The sequence below is a fragment of the Anguilla rostrata genome, chromosome 6 (genome assembly GCF_018555375.3).
Source record: "Anguilla rostrata isolate EN2019 chromosome 6, ASM1855537v3, whole genome shotgun sequence".
Lineage (NCBI taxonomy): Eukaryota > Metazoa > Chordata > Actinopteri > Anguilliformes > Anguillidae > Anguilla > Anguilla rostrata.
Genome location: NC_057938.1, coordinates 17,841,327 through 17,861,816, shown reverse-complemented (window position 1 = coordinate 17,861,816; position 20,490 = coordinate 17,841,327). Strand labels below are relative to the sequence as shown.

General features: G+C 45.5%; 1 protein-coding gene across 7 annotated transcripts in view; it reads right to left on the bottom strand.

The window, feature by feature from the left end:
- The window catches only part of LOC135256706 (TRAF2 and NCK-interacting protein kinase-like), a 113,065-nt gene that overhangs the window by 40,976 nt on the left and 51,599 nt on the right, over positions 1-20,490 (bottom strand). For all 7 annotated transcript variants that reach the window (XM_064338742.1, XM_064338743.1, XM_064338744.1 and 4 more), the window contains exons 5-12: positions 16,275-16,385; positions 15,443-15,533; positions 13,383-13,513; positions 9,913-9,967; positions 3,789-3,867; positions 3,201-3,376; positions 2,254-2,320; positions 1,579-1,777 (exon numbers count right to left, since the gene is read on the bottom strand). In XM_064338742.1, coding sequence (XP_064194812.1) covers positions 1,579-1,777; positions 2,254-2,320; positions 3,201-3,376; positions 3,789-3,867; positions 9,913-9,967; positions 13,383-13,513; positions 15,443-15,533; positions 16,275-16,385 — 909 coding nt within the window. The remainder of the gene's footprint in view (positions 1-1,578; positions 1,778-2,253; positions 2,321-3,200; positions 3,377-3,788; positions 3,868-9,912; positions 9,968-13,382; positions 13,514-15,442; positions 15,534-16,274; positions 16,386-20,490) is intronic.

The window sequence follows — 20,490 nt, the reverse complement described above, 5'->3', positions numbered from 1 at the left end:
CAGGCTCGCTAATGTTAGTTATGAACTATCAACAGCTGCTCACATAATAGACTACTTTTACGATGATGGTGTGATTAGTATTAATCATCTCATATATAAGAGAATAAACCACAATGGGCAGTCTTATTACTGGAAATTAATGTAAAGTATGACAAGGGTGGTGATTCTTGACCACCCCCAAACCACATTATTTTCCAGTAACAAAACAGACAGCCTGGAATGGTTTATTCCGCTTTTACAATGGTCACCAAAAATAATTATGCATTAGTTACTTTTATCTTTATTGATTTTTATTGACTTAATCAGCTGAAATTGAAATTTTCTTCCACGGCCCTTTGGGCATATTTTTTTTTACCATTGTCAAGCAAAACTCTAGTTGCAACGGTCCAAACAGAACTATCAACCACAGTTTTACTTGACAACGGTAAAACCTCATCCAACTTGGCAAATGCCTTATTGTTAATATCGCAGTCCGGCTGGTGACTGTTGAAATTATTTCAATGTACTGCTTAACCTCATAACTAAGTTGAGGTTTGTAGCATTAGCTTCTATAAAAAAATATCTCTCGCTATAAAGCAAGAAAATACACTAATTGCATCAACATCCATAGCTGGGTCAGTCACAGACGATGCAATTCAAAATACACCGGCAAAAGCAGGCAGGACGAATCAACCAACCAATTGGATATTAGACTCTGCCCATTGGTTTTGATTGATGATGTTGACAGATTTAATTATTTCTCAGTCAATTATTTCACGTAAGCCAACAATCCTGAAATAATTAAATGTGGAAATAATCAAATAATTAAATGTGGAAATAAATAATAAAATTAGGATATAAATAATTTAAGGAAAAAACAAATTTAGCATTTAATAATGTATGTACTCATTTCACTTTTTATTTATTCATGTATCTATTTAATTAACTATTTGCTTATTTTGAAATTAATATTGACAAATTGTCCTCTGTATCTGTTTTCCCCATTAACCCAAAGGCAAAGGAATAATGTTTCACTTTGTGAAAAAAGCTCAGTTTTATATGTAAAAGAATAGCATTTGTGACCACTGGCAACAATTCACTGAGAACGAATAAGCCAGGAGACTTTCAGCCTCCCCTTAAACAACACGATTATTATGGCTTTTTGTGCACCAGCCCCAGCTGCAATAGGTACAGACTAGTCTGTAATAATGGAAACTAAGCTCCCCTTTACAATTGTGAAAATATAAAAGACATTTGTTCCACAATAATAAAGCTGCTTTCTGGATGAATTTGGATGTAATCAAAATGGTTGCAAGATGGGGACGCCAAACTAAGCGGAGGGTTTCGATAAATGTGGTTTGTTTGGTTTATCCATAGTCTACAGCACAACCAGACACACACACACACACACACACCCAAAGACACAGACCCAAACATATATTCATATACACAAGACACAAGCGTACACACACACACACACACAAATATCCAGGCTTTTGTGAGTCTTAAATTGTTACAGAAACAGTCAGACCTTAAAGCAGAGATGCAGTGACCAGTACGCAACGCTCAGCAGCGGTGGGTTACTTCGCCCTGACTCACCTCCTCCAGTCTCCGCCTCTGCTCCTTCTGCTCCTCGATGCGCTTCTGCCTCTCGGCCAGTAGTTGGCGCTTGTGCTCCTCGTTCTGCTGCTGCTCCAGCTGCTGCCTACGCAGGGCCTCGGACCGCTCCTTATTGGCCAGCTGCAGGCGCAGGAAGTCCCGCCTCAGAGTGGACTCCCCAGGGATGTTGATCAGGGAGCTGAGGGAAGGCATGACAGGACGATGGGCGACCCCAGCACTCATTCTCAATTTTAAAAGAACCTCAAAACCTTACTCCCATGTCCTTACTCTAAGGCCTGGATTCAAATGACGGACTGGCAGGAACACAATGAGGGAACAGAACATTTCCAAATCAGGTGATCTGATGATGTCACACTGTTAGTGACCAAATTGTTCTCTCAAATGTAATGGAGAAAACATTCAAAAAATATGTACAAGAGTTGCCTGCAAAGCATAGTTAGGCAAAACTAGATTATCGAAAATGAAAGGGAGATCAAACTAATTGTAATCGGGTACGTATAACTTTCTTGACATGGCTTTTTTGACCCCAGTGCCCCTTACAGTCATACTCATAGTGTTCCGCTATCCTGGACAGAGACGGAATTAAAACACCAGGCTTTTTGCCTTTTACTCTTTGTGTAGGGTCCCTGGCATGAACTGGAGGTGGAACCGTACCTGGGCTCCCCCATATCGCCCCCGTCCTCCTCTTCCTCACTCCCACTGTACTCGTACTCAGTCTCATCTGCAACAGAGAAGGGACGCACCCTGTGAAACTGGGCTCAGGATGCTTCTGACCTTCACGGACCGTCACATCTGGTGTTCCTCAGAGGAAGAGCTTCATGTCAGCGCAAGAACACGCAGGCGACTCGGAAACATCAACAAATTAATCTACAAATACGAGGTCACTGAGGCAACTGTATTTTAAACTGTGTTACTCCGATTGTCTTTAGGGATGAAACGTGTCAGTGAGCCACATTAATCATTACTGGCCTTTTTGGCCGCGGGTATAGCCATTAATGATGCAGAGGGCTACGAAAGAGCGAAAAAAACACATCTGCTTCAATAAGCGCTTTATTGGAAGTTTGCCAACTGTCCATTATACTCAGAAAGTACACTAAAAATACAGAACCATGTCGTTTTAAAGCTGCATTTATCTTGTCTTGATAAAAAACCACAGAACAGCCTGTCAGTACCGGTTAAACTGAACATGGAGACTAACTGCAGTGCAGCTACTGAGCTAAGTGAAAGGCTTCTGGGGAGTGTGAAAGTTTTGGCACAACACTTGACAGGGTGTATTTACTTCTTGCTGATATTTACAATTTCTAGCCTGTTTCTTGTTGGTAAAGACCAGCCTTGGACTTTCAACTGTGTGAAATACCTCCCTATCCTCAGGTCTTGGCATGGTGCAAATGGTCTCAAAGCTGTGTGATACACTCACCCTTCTCCCCCCCTTCTTCTTGGAATGATCCAGGTGGGCTCAATGCCGTGGGAAACACTAACCCTTCCCACCTTCCTCTTGGTATGATCCAAGCAGTCTCAAATCTGTGTGAAACACTCACCCGTCTCCCTCCTCTTCTACTTGGTATGATCCAAGCAGTCTCAAATCTGCGTGAAACACTCACCCTTCTCCCCTCTCCTCTTCTTAGTGCGGTCGATGTGGTCCTTGAGCTGGATGCGGACCTGCCTCTCGTTGGTCTGCTCCCAGATGAAAGGGTGCTTAATGAGTTGCTCGGTGCTGGGCCGCTGCCCGTGGTTCTTCACCAGGCAGCTGTCGATGAAGGACTGGAACTTCTTGGACCTGTCAGGTGTAGGATGCAATGTAGCCCGGAACTCAGAAACACTGGAAACACACCGGCTCTCACTCTCACCATCTCCCTCTCTCTCTTTCTCACTCGCTCTCTCTCTCCCTTTCCAAAGCAACAGAAAAGATTCAAGCAAATGTGTTTTTTTCTTCTTCTTTTTTTTACACGTAAATGCCCTTCTATAATAACACAACAAATCACAGGATTATTATTATCATTCACAAGACACTCTGCAATCTGTCTGGTAGGTCTGACAGCCAAATTCTCTGGAACCAATTTAAAAGAAGTGTTTCACAGTGATATCAATCACAGCTTGCTGAAGACACCACGCCACCGAGCCACCAGCCATGACGACATCTGTAAGGGAAATCCGGCACATCTATAAGAGACGGTCAGTAGTGGGCTCACCATTTCTTGGACTTGAGTCTGGGCGCTGGATTTCGGGGGATCAGAAACAGGGCCCTCATTGGGTGCATGTCACAGAGGGCTAAAGGGAAGAGGGGAGACACACTTGGTCTAAAACTTTCCCAGGAGATTAGAGCCAGCTGTCCAGGTCAGGTTTTTTGAAAAAAGGAAACAATATCTGTGAATCCTGAGGAAATAAATATGCTTGGAACCCCAGAAGGATGTTTTTAATGACGTGCCAACTGGAGAAACAGCAGCAGTGGTTCGATACCCTCGAAGTTCAACTTTCAGAGTAGGATACCACACCTCCCTCCATCAGTGTTTTTTGTAGCAGACAGCCATTTCACATCTTTTCTTTTTTTTTTACAGTTGGGACACTAAGGTAAAATAACACAGGCAATAAGGGTGAAGTACATGATTATGCATTCACACAATGTTTATTTTGTTTGTGACCACAAATATTTTCTCTCAGTATGCAAATCCAAATCAATCCATTTATACAACTATGAAATAAACATCCTTAAAAACAGGGCGTGGGAGCGGACGGCGGCAGTTGAGGGAGACCGGCTACGATTAACGGGTGAATTCCGAAGCTGTTAATCTGCATAGAGACCGCCATTCCTCACTATTGTCTGGGCTCTAATGGGATTCTATTCGCCATTTAAATGGTTGAAATCAAAGTGTACTAGTGAGAGAACTTCTGGACTCAACAATACAGGGTTCAGAATTTTCTAAGCGCTGTTACGCATCTTGCTTAGTCTAACATTACTGTGCATTACATTACAGGCATTTAGCAGACGCTCTTATTCAGAGTGACTTACACAACCTTTTTTTTTACATTGCATCCATTTATACAGCTGGATATATACTGAAACAATGCAGGTCAAATACCTCGCTCAAGGGTAAAACAGCAGAGACTTACCCTGGAATCGAGCCTTTTGGTTGCAAGCTCAGCTCCTTACCCACTATGCTATGCTATCGCCCCAACATCTTGCATGTGATTTATAGAACATCTGTGCTGACACAGGGGCTGGAAACTCCATGTCTCATTCCTGCGGTGGAGGTAGCTGTGGCTCGATGGCAGGTGACACGACTCTTGTCGCCTTCAGAATTTATTACTTTGTTCTGTGACTCCTGTACAGGCTCAACACCGAGACCAAATTGCAGCACAAAGTATTATTTGGGGCCCGCTATCAGAAACAGCAGGCCTGATCACAATTGATGCTGCATTATGGGATTTGTTTCCCGCGGGCTGGGTTTCTACAGAAACACTGCATCACAGCAGCGGGACGCACCTGACTCTCCACAGAAAGCTACCGAAAAAGCAACACCTCGCCCCCGTGCGCCATTGGCTTCCTTTAGCACGAAAGGAAGCAAGTCGGACGTGTTCTGCGCCCGAGCTTCCTGCTGAGCGGCTCTCTCCACGCGCTCTCTGGCGGTTCCGGGGAAAAGCTGCGGTTATGCTCCACGCCGTTGGGCCCCTGCATTTCATGAGAGCTCACGAGTGTATGTTCCAAGCCAGCCAGCCGGCTGTCAAACACGTCAGTGCACCTGGAAGGCGGCCAGGCCTGGCGGGAAGGGTGCCTGGCCCCCGAGGGCAGGCAGGTTCCACAGAAATGGCCGAGGGAGGGGGCCGGGGTGGGGATGGGGGGGGGGGGCGGGGGGGCGGGGACGTTTGTCAGTTTTGATGCATTTATTTACTTAATCAGCGGTGTTGATTTGGAGATTAATTTGGATGGAGAAACGAGCACGGAAAGCAATTTAAAAATCAACGAACCCAGGTGACGCCCCAGCTCTGACATATGCACACACACATACACACACACACCCCAACACACACAGAGCCAACACAGACATGCATGGTGAAGGGGTACCGAAACAGCCACGTTTCACATTAATATACAAAATTCAGTCAGAGAGGACAAACCTAAATACATCCACCCAGATACTCAAAAGAAGGACAAAAAAGGGTGCAAAGCAGCCAGGACAGTGATCAAAAAGAATTTCTTTACCCAGACAATGTCTCCAAAGGATAAGACTAACTGAGTAAAACTGGAGTGTGTAGATATATGAGTAGCTGTATAAAACTTAATTTCATGGAACAGGGACAAATAATCCAGACTGACATTTTGTCTTCAGAGTCTAAACATTGTCTCATACCAACACCCCAAACCCGCTTTCACTACTGTGGCCTTTGTGTAAACTACAATAGTTTAGACTACATGCTGAAGTGTCAGTGTGGTCTTGTGCAGGTTGGACAGACAAACAAACGTATTAACGTATTGCATTACAGAACACAAGATTGCCTTCTGTATAATAAAGTGTAATATGCCATTTCATGGAACTGTATCAGTGCCAATTCAGTTCTGCCTCTACCTTTACATTTTGGAGCACTGAGAAGGTCACACAAACACAAACAAACACACACACACGCACACACACAAACAAACATGCGCATACACAAACACACACACACAGCACAAACTCTGTCTATTAAGCGGTCTATCAATCTCTTGCAGCCTGTTGAACCATTATATAACTGTAACTGAAAGTCAAACGTACACTAGTATGAACATAAATTCAGTTACACAACAACTTCATGAAAAACCTGTTGCACCAACTTCTTGAGTTTTTTGAAAGATTGGAAACTCCATGCAGGACCCTATATAATTCAGTGCGGTATACATCAGCAGCGTATTGATATTAACACGCACTCACATTAACTTTAACTTAACATTAACTAATTTTACCCAAGCTTAGAACAGAAAATAACTGTCCTTCTCTGAGTAGACAACGGGAAATTATAACAGAGGTTATAATACAAATTACATTATTTCATACTATGTCAATGGTTGGAGAGCAGTACAAATCAAAGTAATAAAACCACTGTTAAGGAAGTCAAAAATACACTACATTTCCAAAAGTATGTGGACACCTGAACATCACACCTGTATGTACTTGTTGAACATTGCAAAACCATGGGCATTAATAAGGAGTTGGACCTCGTCCTTTGCTGCTGTAACAGCCTCCACTCTTCTGGGAAGGGATTCACTTCCATTCAGCAATGAGAGAATTAGTGAGTTTTAAAGGCATTTGATCGGGTAGAGGTGCTCTGTGCAGGCCAGTCAAGTTCTTCCCCACCAAACTCAGCAAACCATTTATTTATGGAACTTGCTTTGTGCATGGGGGCATTACCATGCTGAAACAGGACTTCCCCATACTGTTGCCAAATTGGCAAATTTGGAAGCGAATTGTAAATGGTAATTGCATTTATATAGCGCTTTTATCCAAAGCGCTTTACAATTGATGCCTCTCGTTCACCAGAGCAGTTAGGGATTAGGTGTCTTACTCAGGGACACTTCGACACGCCCAGGGCGGGGATCGAACCGGCAACCCTCCAACTGCCAGACAACCGCTCTTACCTCCTGAGCTATGTCGCCAATCTAGAATGTCATTGTATGCTGTAGCATTAAGATTTCCCTTCACTAGAACTAAGGGCCCAAGCCCAAACCATGAAGAAACTGCCCCAGACCATTATCTATTACCCATTATGGGTGTGTCCTCTACCAAAAGTTACAGTTGCCATTATTTGGGCCAGTACAGTTGGTACTATGCATTCCGCCAAACCCAGATACTGAAGCGTGATTCATCACTCCAGAGAACGTGTTCCACTGCCCCAGAGTCCAAAGGCGGTGTGCTTTACACCACTACAGCCGACACTTGGCATCAGGGGTGTAGGAGTCAGTTTGACATTGGAGGGACATATTTGCTCCCAGCCCCTACCCCTGCCCACCACCACAATAAATATTATAGTCAGTGGAAAAGTTCATTGGTTCCACCAGAGCCAGCTATGGGTATTAAAGATGTAGACAAATGCTGGTCTCATCCATTCTCACCTGCAAGAGCTGGCTTTGTTGTTTGTTTATTGTTCTGTATGTATGTGAGATATCTCCTAGCTAACAGTAGACACCCTCAAGAATGACCCTCACCTCTCCTCCACCTCTCTATCCATCTATTCAACTGACATCAGAAATGATCAATTCTATCAAAACATATTTATTTACATATCTGAGAAGTATGACATAGAGAAATACAAAAAGATAAGATACGTCTTCAAGCGTCAAACAGTTATATGATGCATCGTGCCAGATTAAACGTTGGACTTGATCAGTTCCTGGACTGCTTTTGCCGCCGCATTTTTGGAAAAAGGAACGCTGAAAATAAACTAAACGAAGACCGCAAAATCAGCCACTGGCCTGTCCAAATTTTTTACCTGGTGCCGATACTTTCAGCAAACATCACAATGCAGTCCAGCTTCAGACAAGTCCATAGCTAGATTCATGAGGGAACCAAGAAAGGTTCTGTTCTTCGATACACATAAGGCACCCAAATAGTCAATTAATGCATGTTCAATCTACGACGTATTGAACAATACATATAACTTTGTAATAACTGAATAATACAATTTGAACAATGCAAGCGATGTAAAGCCAGTTCTGAACGAGAATCACAACACTTCATTTGCCGATATGGGGGTTCCTATGTGCTTTGGGGAAGTGAGAATTAATAAATCAAGTGAACAAATTGAAAGGCGAGTTATTTTCACCGAACAAATCGTTTGCAAAACAGTCAGGAAAAGAAACAAAATTCCCATCACTACTGCAAACTTCTTGAGGTGCACGATTTGAATGGGGTGATTTTTAAAGACTGATACTGTACCATTCAATTGTCCGATCGCAAAATGCAGAGCCTACTGGTCAGTAGGTACCTACTGCATGATTTGTATGGAGTTAATTTTTAAAAATTGGCCGCCATTAAGGAATGGAATCTGCTGCATCGAGTGGACTTGTTGACTGTGCTCCCTCAGTATGTCCTTTAAAATAAAAGTACATGGCAAACATTTTTTGTTTCAGTACAATTATTGGGGGAACAAGTTTAACTGTTTCCAATATTGGGGGCGACATGTACGCCCCTCCCCCTGTAGTAAGTGTTGTAACCAAGGACAGGTGATTTCTATGCGCTACATGCTTCAGCACTCGGCAGTCCTGTTCTGCAAGCTTATGTGGCCTACTGCTTCGTGGCAGAGCTGTTGTTGCTCCTATATGTTTCCACTTCACAATAACAGCACTTACAGTTGACTAGGGCAGAAATTAAACAAACTCTCTCGTTGGTGGCATCCTATGAGAGTATAATGTTGAGAGTCACTGAGCTCTTCAGTACAACCTATTCTACTGCCAATATTTGCCAATGGAGATTGCATGGCTGTATGCTTGATTTTATGCACCTGGTAACAATGGGTGAGACTGAGAAATAGCCAAAACCACTAATTAGAAGGGGTTTATGAATACTTTTGGAAATGTAGGGTACATCCACTAAAGGCCCATAACAAATTGCCAGCTGGAATAGGTGCAAGCTGTTGAGATAGATAGTGTGTGATTTAGTTAGCATAAATACTACTTAATGTTACCATTAGAAGGGCATGAGATTATTTTTTTTTCTTTTAAACAAGCACCATTGCCCTGAATATCACGCGACAATGTTTTGGTTTGGAATTATTTATGGTCGACTTAGTTAAAATGTAGCCTAAGTATCCACATGGAACTGAACAAAGACACAGCTTTAGTTAAAAATCAACTAGTTACAATGTAACATGTAGTGTTGACTTTAAATTGTGATCAACCTTCAGTTATACAGGTGCAGTATGATGCTGGCCTTTTCCCTCTGTACAGCAGAGTGGCATAGCCACTGGACAGGTGCTCATTTTCAGAACACACACTGCCCTGTGCCACCAGACCATGCGGCGCAAATGGCCACAGCTGTCATTCATGCTGGAGCAGCCAGCCTGCAATGGCTGCCATGACAACAGCTGCTTTCATCTCCCCTTCAGGCTGTAACCCACTGGGAACAGGTGTCTAATTTGGGGTCACCCACAAACACACTTACAGACAGACACAGACAGAGACGGTCAAACCGACAGACAGACAGTCAGACACACACACACACATATGCTCTCTCTCTCTCTCTCTCTCTCTCATCTCAGTTTCTGACATCTTAAAACTACCAGGGACTGTTCTCTGAAAAGTTACCCATAGTTTACATCAGTGTAGACTAGAACATTGCTACTCACGTGGAGCTCCTTCTGCCATTTCGATGGCTGTGATTCCTAAGGACCACAGATCGCTCTGAAACAGAAGACAGAGAGGGAGAAAGAAGTCAGAGGGTCAGGACTCATTCAGCTAGCACAGTAAAGTGGCTTTGCGCACGCACACACACACACACACACACACACACACACACACACACACACACACACACCAAAGGCCGACACAATGAAGTCCGTAAGCCAGCGCAATGAAGTCTGTCTAACACAGGGCAGTGTCTTCGTTCAAGCCAGGCTTTGAGGATTCACGCGGAGCGTTTCACATCTCCTCAGAGCGCCAGATCGTCCCTTAACACCCGCGCGGTCCCGTAATAAAAGCTCGGACCTGCGGCGGCCTCGTTAAAAGCCGCGCAGACACAGGGCAGGCCCGCGCCGGGGCCGACTCCAATTACTTGGCACACTGACGGAGGGCTGAACGCCGCCATCTTGCTAATTTGATTCTCGGGAGATCTGAGCCAGCTGCCCCGAAGTGCCCTTTGTGAGAAAGAGACAATCACTCAGACTGCTTCGGTTCAATCTCCGCCGGGCGTCCAGGAGCCTGTTCATTTGCGCTGCAAACCCAACGCCCTGCTACGCAGTGCCCCTGCATGCTAAAATATTGTGTTAGCACACCAAAGCATGGCCCTCTATCCCCCCTCTGTGACACTCCCCCCGTGGGATGAGAAAGTTTATCTGACTCAGACGTGATAAGAATTGACCTGGTAACGATGGCATGAGCCAATGGAGAGCCAGGCCTCGCAGACTGTCTCAGGAGTAACGTGCGAGTGACCTGGGGGCGACCTTTGAGCGATGACACGGGTGTGTCAGCGTTCCTGTCAGTGTTCCTCTCAATGCCAGCTACCCCACGCCACTAATCCCCTGGTCTAGACAAAGACACCAGTGCTTCGTCCCCACTCTGTTCCAACAGGTCCATTAAGCACGAATCTAGCGCTGCGCCATCAATCTTTGCCCCACCTCCTGTCCCACACTATGAGCTGTGAGGCTATTCCACTGAATAAGACTCTATTCGTGCCAAACTCCTCCCACTGATCAGTACACTCTGTGAAAATGTGGTTTTCAGAAATGCGCTGCAGAGAGTCCACTGTAAAACACTGTAAATGCAACGGCCGGTCTTCCACAATGACTGTTAGGAAACCAGAGCAAAAACTGTCAATATATGCGACCTTCACATATATGCGACCTGATGAACAGAATCAAGCACACATCTCCTAATGTTCACTACAAGCTATTCATAAAAAGGCCAAAAAAGAAACCAGAACATGAAACCGAACAAGCGTCAGCCAATCACAGAGCAAATCCGGTCATTGGTTATTCGACGCACAGCACGTTACAGCAGATGAAATAATTGTGATGGAACTCAGGAGCTGGCTGACATTCCGCAAAGGTCGGCCGTTAGCTTGGGCTGCGACGGCCACGCGGTCGACGCCCTCTCGTTTCAGAGGTATTGGTTTTTGCATTACCTCGTCGTGAAGTGCGGCTAATGAGGTTACAGCACCGATTCGACATTCCGAGGTTCAGATTCTCCTGGTAGGGTACGGCGAACGTAAAAAGCTGGTACGACTGGCAAAACAGGAATGGGAACGCGACAGGGAGTTTTTCCTTGCCACTGTTGCCTTAGGCTTGCTCCTGTGGGGGGTTTAGGCCAGGGTTGTCTGTAAAGCGTATTGTGACAACTGTTGTAAAATACGCTATATAAATAAAATTTGATTGATTTATTGATGACAGGCATGACCTAAATGACCACGCCTTCGCCAGGCCATTGTCTTTCAGGGAGGGCCGTCGCTCAAATGGGCCCGAGATGAAACGTGAAAACAGAAATTAATTTTTTTACTTTTATCACAGTTTATTGTTTAACCAGATCTCCTGAATGAAATGCTGGCTGATGGGAAATTCATAGCATGTGAACGGGGGTGAGTGCCTCAATAATTTTGCCTTATCACATTAAAATGAACAGTTGCCTCCGCCCTCTTTGTCAACATCCCTATACTTATTAAATGAAACCAGAAGAGACAGTTGGAGGAAAAAGAACAGAAAGCCGCGGGTTCGGCGTGACAATAACAGCTTTCACCATTAAAAATGTAGTTGTGGGATCTGGCTCTAGACTGTGGGGGGTATTAATATTTAAAGAGCTGGGAAGGGATCGGGGCCTGTTTCAGCATGGTGGGTGGAGGGGGTTGCGTGAGTAAGGTACAGTGGTGTTGAGTGTGAGTAGTGGGGTGGCTGGGGCGGGGGTGGAACTGCTACGCATGTTTGCGTGTCAAACATCACAGAAGAGGGCGTTAGAGAAAATGATACGCAGATTTCACATGTGATTTTTCAAGTGCGCCCTTTCTCAGCCAACATCCTAACGCCCTTGCAGTTAGCTGGGAGACCAAATGAGTATGTTTAAAGTCAATAACATTAAATGGGACATAATAAGTCCTCGCTACTAGACCTCACACGGCAGCCAATACAGGAAGTGATATCACACCAAACCAATTAATAGCATGTGTCCTTATCCAGGGAGATCTGTACGTTAGACATCATCCATTTAAAAATCATTCATCTTGCTAAGCGGTACAACAGTGGTACCCTATCGCCACTTATCTGATCGCTATTCTACTGTCCACTTCATCCACATGGGTCTCAGTGCTGGTTTACAAATAGAATGCCCATATATGGATATGTCCTTGGCCGCATTCACCTCGCCAACGCTACCTAAGCACTCCTGATATTGACACCACTCTCCCCTACCTCCTCTTGGTACAGTCCACATCTTTAAGCTGTGCGACACGCTCCCACTTATTACTATTAGTACTACACGATCGCGTTGAGTAGCAGTCGCACCCAGGCCTTTGCACTTCACGCTTTCCCTGGGGGATGCTGGTTAGCGGTGAAGGGCCCCTCGGTGAGAGGTGCGCACGGATGCCGCTCTGCGACGGCGGCCTCGGACAGCCCCTCTCCAGAGCACAAGGGCTCTTCTGTCAGGGAGCCACTCGAAAGGCGGAGGCATCCGGTCATCGAGAGACAATCGTGCGGTTACGATGAGGAGGGGGGAGGGGCGGGGTGGAGGGGCTCGTGAAAGTCACAGGCAGAGGAAAGTGTATCGCACAAGAGGCGGCACTTACGCAAAGTGCTTGGAGAGAGAAAGGCACACTGTATCGTCATGCTGGAAGCGGTAGTATTTCAAGCCCAAAATCTCTACCTGCAAAGACCGCAATCAAATTTCAAAGTGGGGTTTCTGCCAGGAGAGAGGTTTCAGGGGCTGTTAATTGCACTAATTTCGGGAGCTCTGGATTCTCCATTTTTTAGAATGGTCGCGTTCATCTGAGTGAGTGGCCAGTGATTGCAGGGCCGAGGACTGCAGTGCTAGGGCCCGGCTCGCTCAGGCCTGTATTTCAGTGACCTCCAAACGGAGACGCGATCGCAAAGAGGCGCCGGTCCTAGCGGACGTTCACCTTGAAGTCGTACGTGGCGTCCGGGTTCTCGTCGCAGGCGATGACTTCGGGCGCCATCCAGTACGGCGTGCCGATGAACGTGTTCCTGCGGCCGACGGTCCGGTCCAGCTGGGCGCTCACCCCGAAATCCACTGCAGACCGAAAATGCACGCGCAGATTAGCAGGACACTTATTTACTCACTCTGCAACAGCTGGAAGGTTCATGTAAGCAGCGATGAGGGCGGAAGTTATTATTTAAGCATTCAAGTAGGCAGACTCAAGTTGTTTTTTTTTTGGGGTTTTTTTTACCATGAAGATTACCATAGCAACAACAAAAAAGTAAAGAAAACCAGCAATTAGTTCACACGTTCACATTCAGCGAGGGACTAGCAGACTGTTGAACAATTAACAGCTCAAACCTGCTGTATTGAACGCTTGCACCAGCTCTAGAAAGTGTGGCTAATGACGATTGTGTACTCGGAGAATAGCGTGTTCACCCTTTATGCTCATGTTTTTACAATACATTTTTCCATACATCTGTGGCTTTCACACGCAGACACATAACTTAACAAAGCAATATGTACTTTTCCCCCCAAAGATGTGAAAGGAAAAATTGTTTAAAATGAGCATCAAAATAAAGCTAGACCCCGGGCCAACCGGGAATTGTTTTATTCTTCAGTTAACACGCTAATCCCAGTAAAAAAATAAAGGTCTCTTTTCCAAGGGGAACACTAGAATTCCACCACAAATACAAAGACCAACACTGGCCCGCAAAGCAATAAATAGTATCAAATGAATTTCAGTCTGTTGTTTTTTTTTGTGTGTATAAAACCTAAAGCCAAAGTATTCACCAGAGATATCATCAATAATCACGCTTCTAAAATCTGTCAAAGGCTGAACCTCGAACAACGCTACAGCGATGGCTTCATTCCGCTTTGCGCGTCTTCAGCGAGCGTCCGAAGAACGGCGCACAATGCAGCCGCTCGTTATTTTAAGCGAGGCCTCTCCTCGTAAACTGGTGCAGGAGCAGCGAGCCACGGCCTCCCCAGCGTCCTCATAAAGGAAAAATCTCAGACCCTGCCGTCTCCTAGAAATTGACAATTGTTTGGTGGAAAAGAGCGAGTTTCAGCAAAAACACCCCCCCCCACCCCACCCCACCATCACATGAAAGCAGTTAAAACCAGCAAAAGATAAGTACTGCAGCAAGTGAAGACTTCAATCTCTTCTGTTCAGTGCCACCTATCAATATTAGTCGATATCAGCCACATTCCTGGAACAATACCAGGATTTATTAGATTCATCTTTTACCTTGACCATAACAGACACTAATTAAAAAGAGGAAAGAGGACTCTCTCTCTCTTTCCTTGCCCCTCAAAGGTGATTTATCTGCTGAGTAATGAAAGGAAAACTAACTAAATAACTGCATAAGCAGTAAAATAACAGCCGTAAAATCTACAGCAGAAGAAAATCACCTGATAATTCTGAGGAAGCTGTTTTCTAACAGAATGGAGTTGCAAGGGTTAGGCCTGCGGGCTTTCCAGGGGGAAATTTAGCTATTCTCCGCAGGTGTCCTGTGGTACTGTAGGTTTTTATTATTTTTTTAATCTGTGCCTTTTTATCTAGATGCTTTCATTTCTTTTGAGCGGATAGTATGAGATTGCGGGCTCATCTGTAACTGCTAAAGATAACCAGCTGCAGTATATCAAGCCGCGATGAGCAGCTTATAATCATATTCTCACCATCCGTATAGCAGTGATTATGAATGCTGTGCATCTCATTATCTAAAACCGTAACTGTGCACAATACTTATGACCATTATAAAGCACTATGGCCCTTGTCACAAAATAATTGCAAAGACCATATTGAAAGCACTACACTACTAATTAAATTAACACCTGAAAGCATCATGAGTGTTTGTAAAGGTCATCATAGGTGATTATATTAAGAAATATGATTATACTGAATTAAAATATATTTATAAATATGTTCATAATGCATTATGGAAACTGGCTTTAGAAAAAACGTTAGCAGAAAGCCTGTCCCCTTTTTCTTGCTGGGCCACCTGTCCCAGAAGGCCTCACCTAATTTGACTTCTGCATTTTCTGTGAGCAGGACATTCTGGCCCTTGATGTCTCGGTGGATAACTTTGTGGTGGTGGAGGTGCGTCAGACCCTGCAGGGGAGGACAATTTCAGAATGAGGACAGACAGAGTCTCTAAGGGTACACAGACAGAGTCCATAGAGAGGAGACAGAGTGAGTGAGTCAGTAAGGGGACACAGAGTGAATTAGTAATGGGACACAGAGTGACTTGGTAAGGGGACACGGAGAGAGTCAGTTAGAGGACGCAGAGAGAAGAATACAGTCAGTAACGGGACAGAGAGAGTGAGTGAGTCAGTAAGAGGACACAGAGAGAAGAATACAGTCAGTGAGGGGACACAGAGAGAAGAATACAGTCAGTGAGGGGACACAGAGTGAAGAACACAGTCAGTGAGGGGACACAGAGAGAAGAACACAGTCAGTGAGGGGACACAGAGAGAAGAACACAGTCAGTAAGGGGACAGAGAGAGAAGAATGACAGCAAATGGGGAGGGGGGACACAGTAGGGAAGGGAACACCAGTCAGTAACAGGGGGACACAGTAAGAGAGAGGAACACAGTAATACGAAGAAAAGAAGGGGACAAGAGAGAAGAGTAGACAGAGAGGGAGAGAGGAGAGAGAGAGAGAGTGTGTGTAAGGGGACAGAGAAAGAGAGCAATACAGTCAGTAAGGGGACAGAGAGGAGGACACTGCAGTAATGGGACAGAGAGAGAGAGAGTGTGTGTAAGGGGACAGAGAAAGAGAGCAATACAGTCAGTAAGGGGACACAGAGAGGAGGACACTGCAGTAAGTACAGGCCTGCAGGGTCAGACCCACCTTGAGTATCTCCCGGCAGATGTAGGCTGTCCACTCCTCCTTCAGCGAGTTCCCCTTGGTGTTCTTGATCAGATCTGTCACAGAGCCAGCGCCACAGAACTCCATCACCAGCTGTGCAGGGAGGGGAGGGAGAGCATCAGTCTAAATCCCTATATGTGTGTGTGTGTGCGCGCGCGCAAGAGAGAGGCGTGAGATACAACACACTGACAAAGACTCAGTGGTGTGTCCAGGTAAAGCATTAGTCCATTATTCAGTGAATGACATGCCCAACAGGCATCTACACCAGGACAGCACAAAGAACACAAATAACAAAAATATGGATTTGGGATTGCAGCTGGCTGTTGGGAGGCTTAGTGTAGCTCAAACCTGTGGCTAATACTCATCTGAGCTGCTTTTTTAAAAGGCAGTCATAAAGACAGTGTCAATGGCTGTCTTTGCTTGGGCTGCTTCTCCAATAAATGATCGGTATCCTACAGTTTCTCCTACACTTGTAGTTTAATATGTCTACGCATCATTTAAAGTTACCTGAAAACAAAATCAATGGAGTGTATAGGAATGAACCTGGGGAAAGTTCTTATTTGGACATGAAAACCAAAGCTGATTCCCAGAAGCTGTGCTCGTCCAGCCAAACACTTTCCCTCGGTTCCTCCATCTTCACTTAGAACCACCCTGGGTTCTCCATAAGGCATAAGAAGCCTGCTTTACATATCATTCATAATCAGGACACACAAAAAGCTCCACAGTACCTCAAACCGACCTCACAAAGTGTCCCCACAAAACCGCCTCTCCTTCATTGACTTTCATTTTCACAGAAAAGTAAAAATCAGAAGGTCAGGAGAGTACTCAGAAATGTGCTCTGCAGAAATTGTGTCAGAGAGTGAAAAAAGCGGTCAAGAATGAATTCCAAAAAAACCTGTGAAAATGGACAACATCTGAACAGCGAAATCCAACAGAAGACATCCTCTCTCATGGCCAAGAGCACCTGAGAAATGGATTGTTTTGAACAATGCCAGACAGTTTAAAAGCAAGGACCTTTTACAACCAATTTAAAGTTGCGGCGTACAGTCTAGTTTCCCAGAAAGATAAAAGAAGTAAGAAATATCTCCACCTTCGACAGCCTCCCGGTACTGTATGTGGAATATCTACAGAGAAAAACACATCTCGGCCCTGAGTATTATTCATTATTATGGAACAGATCCTGGAGTTGTTAAAAGATGAAAACAATTGTAGTGTTTCACACTGTCCCCAGCACATTGGGGGGGACTGGGGAGAAGAGAGTAGATAAATCTACAGGGAAAAATAAATCTCTTTTCCAAACAGTGCTCATCACAGATGCGCATCACAGTTCTTTGCATTTGCATATACTCCAGGATGTATGGATGAATTTCCTCGATACATAAAAACATGAGATATGATTTTTTTTTTATCAGTCGGATCCCGGAGCGGAGCGCGATTCGTGCGGCGGGCAGAATTTCAAGGGGAAAAGTCTGGAAGCTACCGGCACGTCTCCCCGGCGACGGCCTTCCGGCAAATGGGAGTCACCTGCGATGTCGCGTAATTGAATAAGCATGACGGACGAGGCCCCGTCCCCTCGAACAATCGCGGGGGGAAAAAAAATGAATCCACTTACCCTTTCACGTAAAGGTCGGCCATGTCATAAACGGCGTCCGTCTGACGGGGGGGGGCGGGAAATGACTGAAAGGCCAAAATCTTATTGCCCCAGACCACCTTGCGTCGCGCGGTAAATGAAATGTAAATGAAAGAAACCCAAAAATATTGTGACAGCCACGTCCGCCTGAAGGCTATCAAAATGAATGAAAGAACGTAAGAGGCATTACAGGATTTAATTTTCCGTATAAATATGCCTTTTCTCATCGATATAATCACTTGTGCATATTAAAACGGTAATCACGTTATTTTGCTAAAAGCATATTACGGTTTAGTATGGCCGTGTAATAGCAGAAGAGTTATTCACCTGTCAACACTTTGCGTGGGAATATTTCACAAGTCCAATAGTACGACAATAAAAAAATAAATAAAACTAGGCTGCAATATAAACAGACATTGTGCGCTTGCCTGTGGCAATTCATTTTTAGAATTTGTTTTGTTTTGGCAGCATTGAACCATGACTGGATTTGGTAATATAACCTTCTGCAAGACCTTTTGCGAACGTCTCCTGCTTCAGAGGAAGTTCTTCCACCTCTTCCTTAGATTGACTGGTAGAGCTGCAGATTGCCGACTCCAACCCCAAACCCCCCCTCCCCCCCCCCCCCAAAAAAAGACCTATAACTCCATCTTGCTTTATGGATGAATTCCTGAGCCATCACAAAGCCCGTTTCGTGATGGCCCCATCCCACCACCCCCCACCCCTGCAGCCTGCATACGTCGGTCTGTCTGTCTGTCTGTCTGTTCTTATGGCAGTGGCATACTGCCAGCTGCACTAACGGAAAGTGCTCTCCGATAACGTTTTGCCGATTCATGCTACTCCCGCGGCGCTGCCATGAATGTTTCCACTGCGCCACGGACGCCGCCCGCCTTTGCACTTTTTCACCAATCCGCCTTCAACCTAGCCTAGCTTTCTGCTCTTTCAAGATAAGACTCTTGATATTACTAAGAATATAAAAAAAGAAGTGGGCAAAGAGTGGCTGATGGAGGCATTTTCCTGGTTAATATGTAATTGAGCAATTTTGTCACCCCCCCCCCCCCCCTCCCCCTTTCCCCTTTACAGCCAGGGAGCCTTTTGGTGAAAAATGGCCTTTGATAAATAACTCAGGAATGCTCCATTATTAAAATCCATTTTCCTGGCTGTCGCTGGACGCACTTAAAAGCAGGAAAGTGCCACAGAAAATGTGTAATTGGGGGCGCGGGCAGACGGATCTTTTGGCACGTAATGAAAATAAATTAGGAGAAAGAAAGCCATTTCGGCGCGGCGCGGAGAATCCGGGGAGGCATTGAAACGTGCGCTAACGTGATTCAGTGCCGCGCCCCGGCCCCGCGAAACAACCTAAGACGGGCCAGGGAGAAGGCCGTGCGCACGCAACGAACATTACCAACGCGAACCGCCATAAATAAACCAGTGCTTTGACCGTCTAGCACGTTTCTTTTATCCGTGTATGCATTACCACGCAGACTTGGGAATGTAATCGAATAGGCCCTGGCCCCCGCCTCACTGTACAATACCGCAGCGCGCCGCTGTATAATAGCACCATTAGCTCTTTGTATGAGTACCGCGCCAGGGTCAGCCGCTCTCCCTTTAGCGGGGCACAGTAAAGCCAGTATTCGCTTTTCACTGACCACAGCAGGGACCTCAAGGCCGCCAGGATGCCGAAGACCAATCAGAGGCGATCTCTTCCCGTTGTGTGTCAGAGTCGGCTCAGAAAGGCAAAGAAGACTGAAGTCTGAAGAAGGGCCTCCTTTTACCCCTCTGTGTTTTTAATGGGGATGGAGAGTTCTGTGATGCACAGCTTTTTAATTAGCATATGAATGAGCCTGTACCAATGACCCTAACGGCACTGTGCTGCCGCTCTTGGTATCCAGCTTTGTAGTTCCTGTGCGCCGCAATCGAACTGGATTTTTGTCTGTAAAATGGGCTGAGGAGACCGCAGAAGGGGAGGGTGTGAGGAAAGCATATTACATCTAAATCTTTCTTATTTCCAAGTTGAACTATGCGGTTGTTGTTGCACTTGGACCGGTACTTCTCTCTAGGGTTCTCGTCATACTTGTTCCTGGTTATGGTTATGGTTATACACTTTGTTGTACGTCGCTCTGGATAAGAGCGTCTGCCAAATGCCTGTAATGTCACGTCTTATTCTGTTGTGTATTCACTGCAAAAGGCGTGGCTGAGAATTTAACCCCCCCCCCCCCCGGCAAGTTCGGCTGCCCAGACTGGTGTAACCCGCGGTGCTGCTGGAAGGGCGACGGCACCTGCGCCTTACTCACTACGCCGCCTACTCCTCTACCCGCTGGAGGAATTGTGGGATACGCCAGGGCAGTCCACTGCATGTCCTTTCTGTCCTATTGTTATTCTCATTCGAGGGGCTAATCTTGGAAAGTGACTCATTTTCTTAGAGGGGCCCTGCTGTACGGGGGGTGATCCACAGACAGAGGAATGGAGCCAAAGTCCCATGATGCACTTCAGAACGTCTCGTGGAACAGGACCGCTGAGGCACAGAGCAGCCAGCGTCAGGGAAAGGAGTTTTGAGAGTGTGTGTGTGTT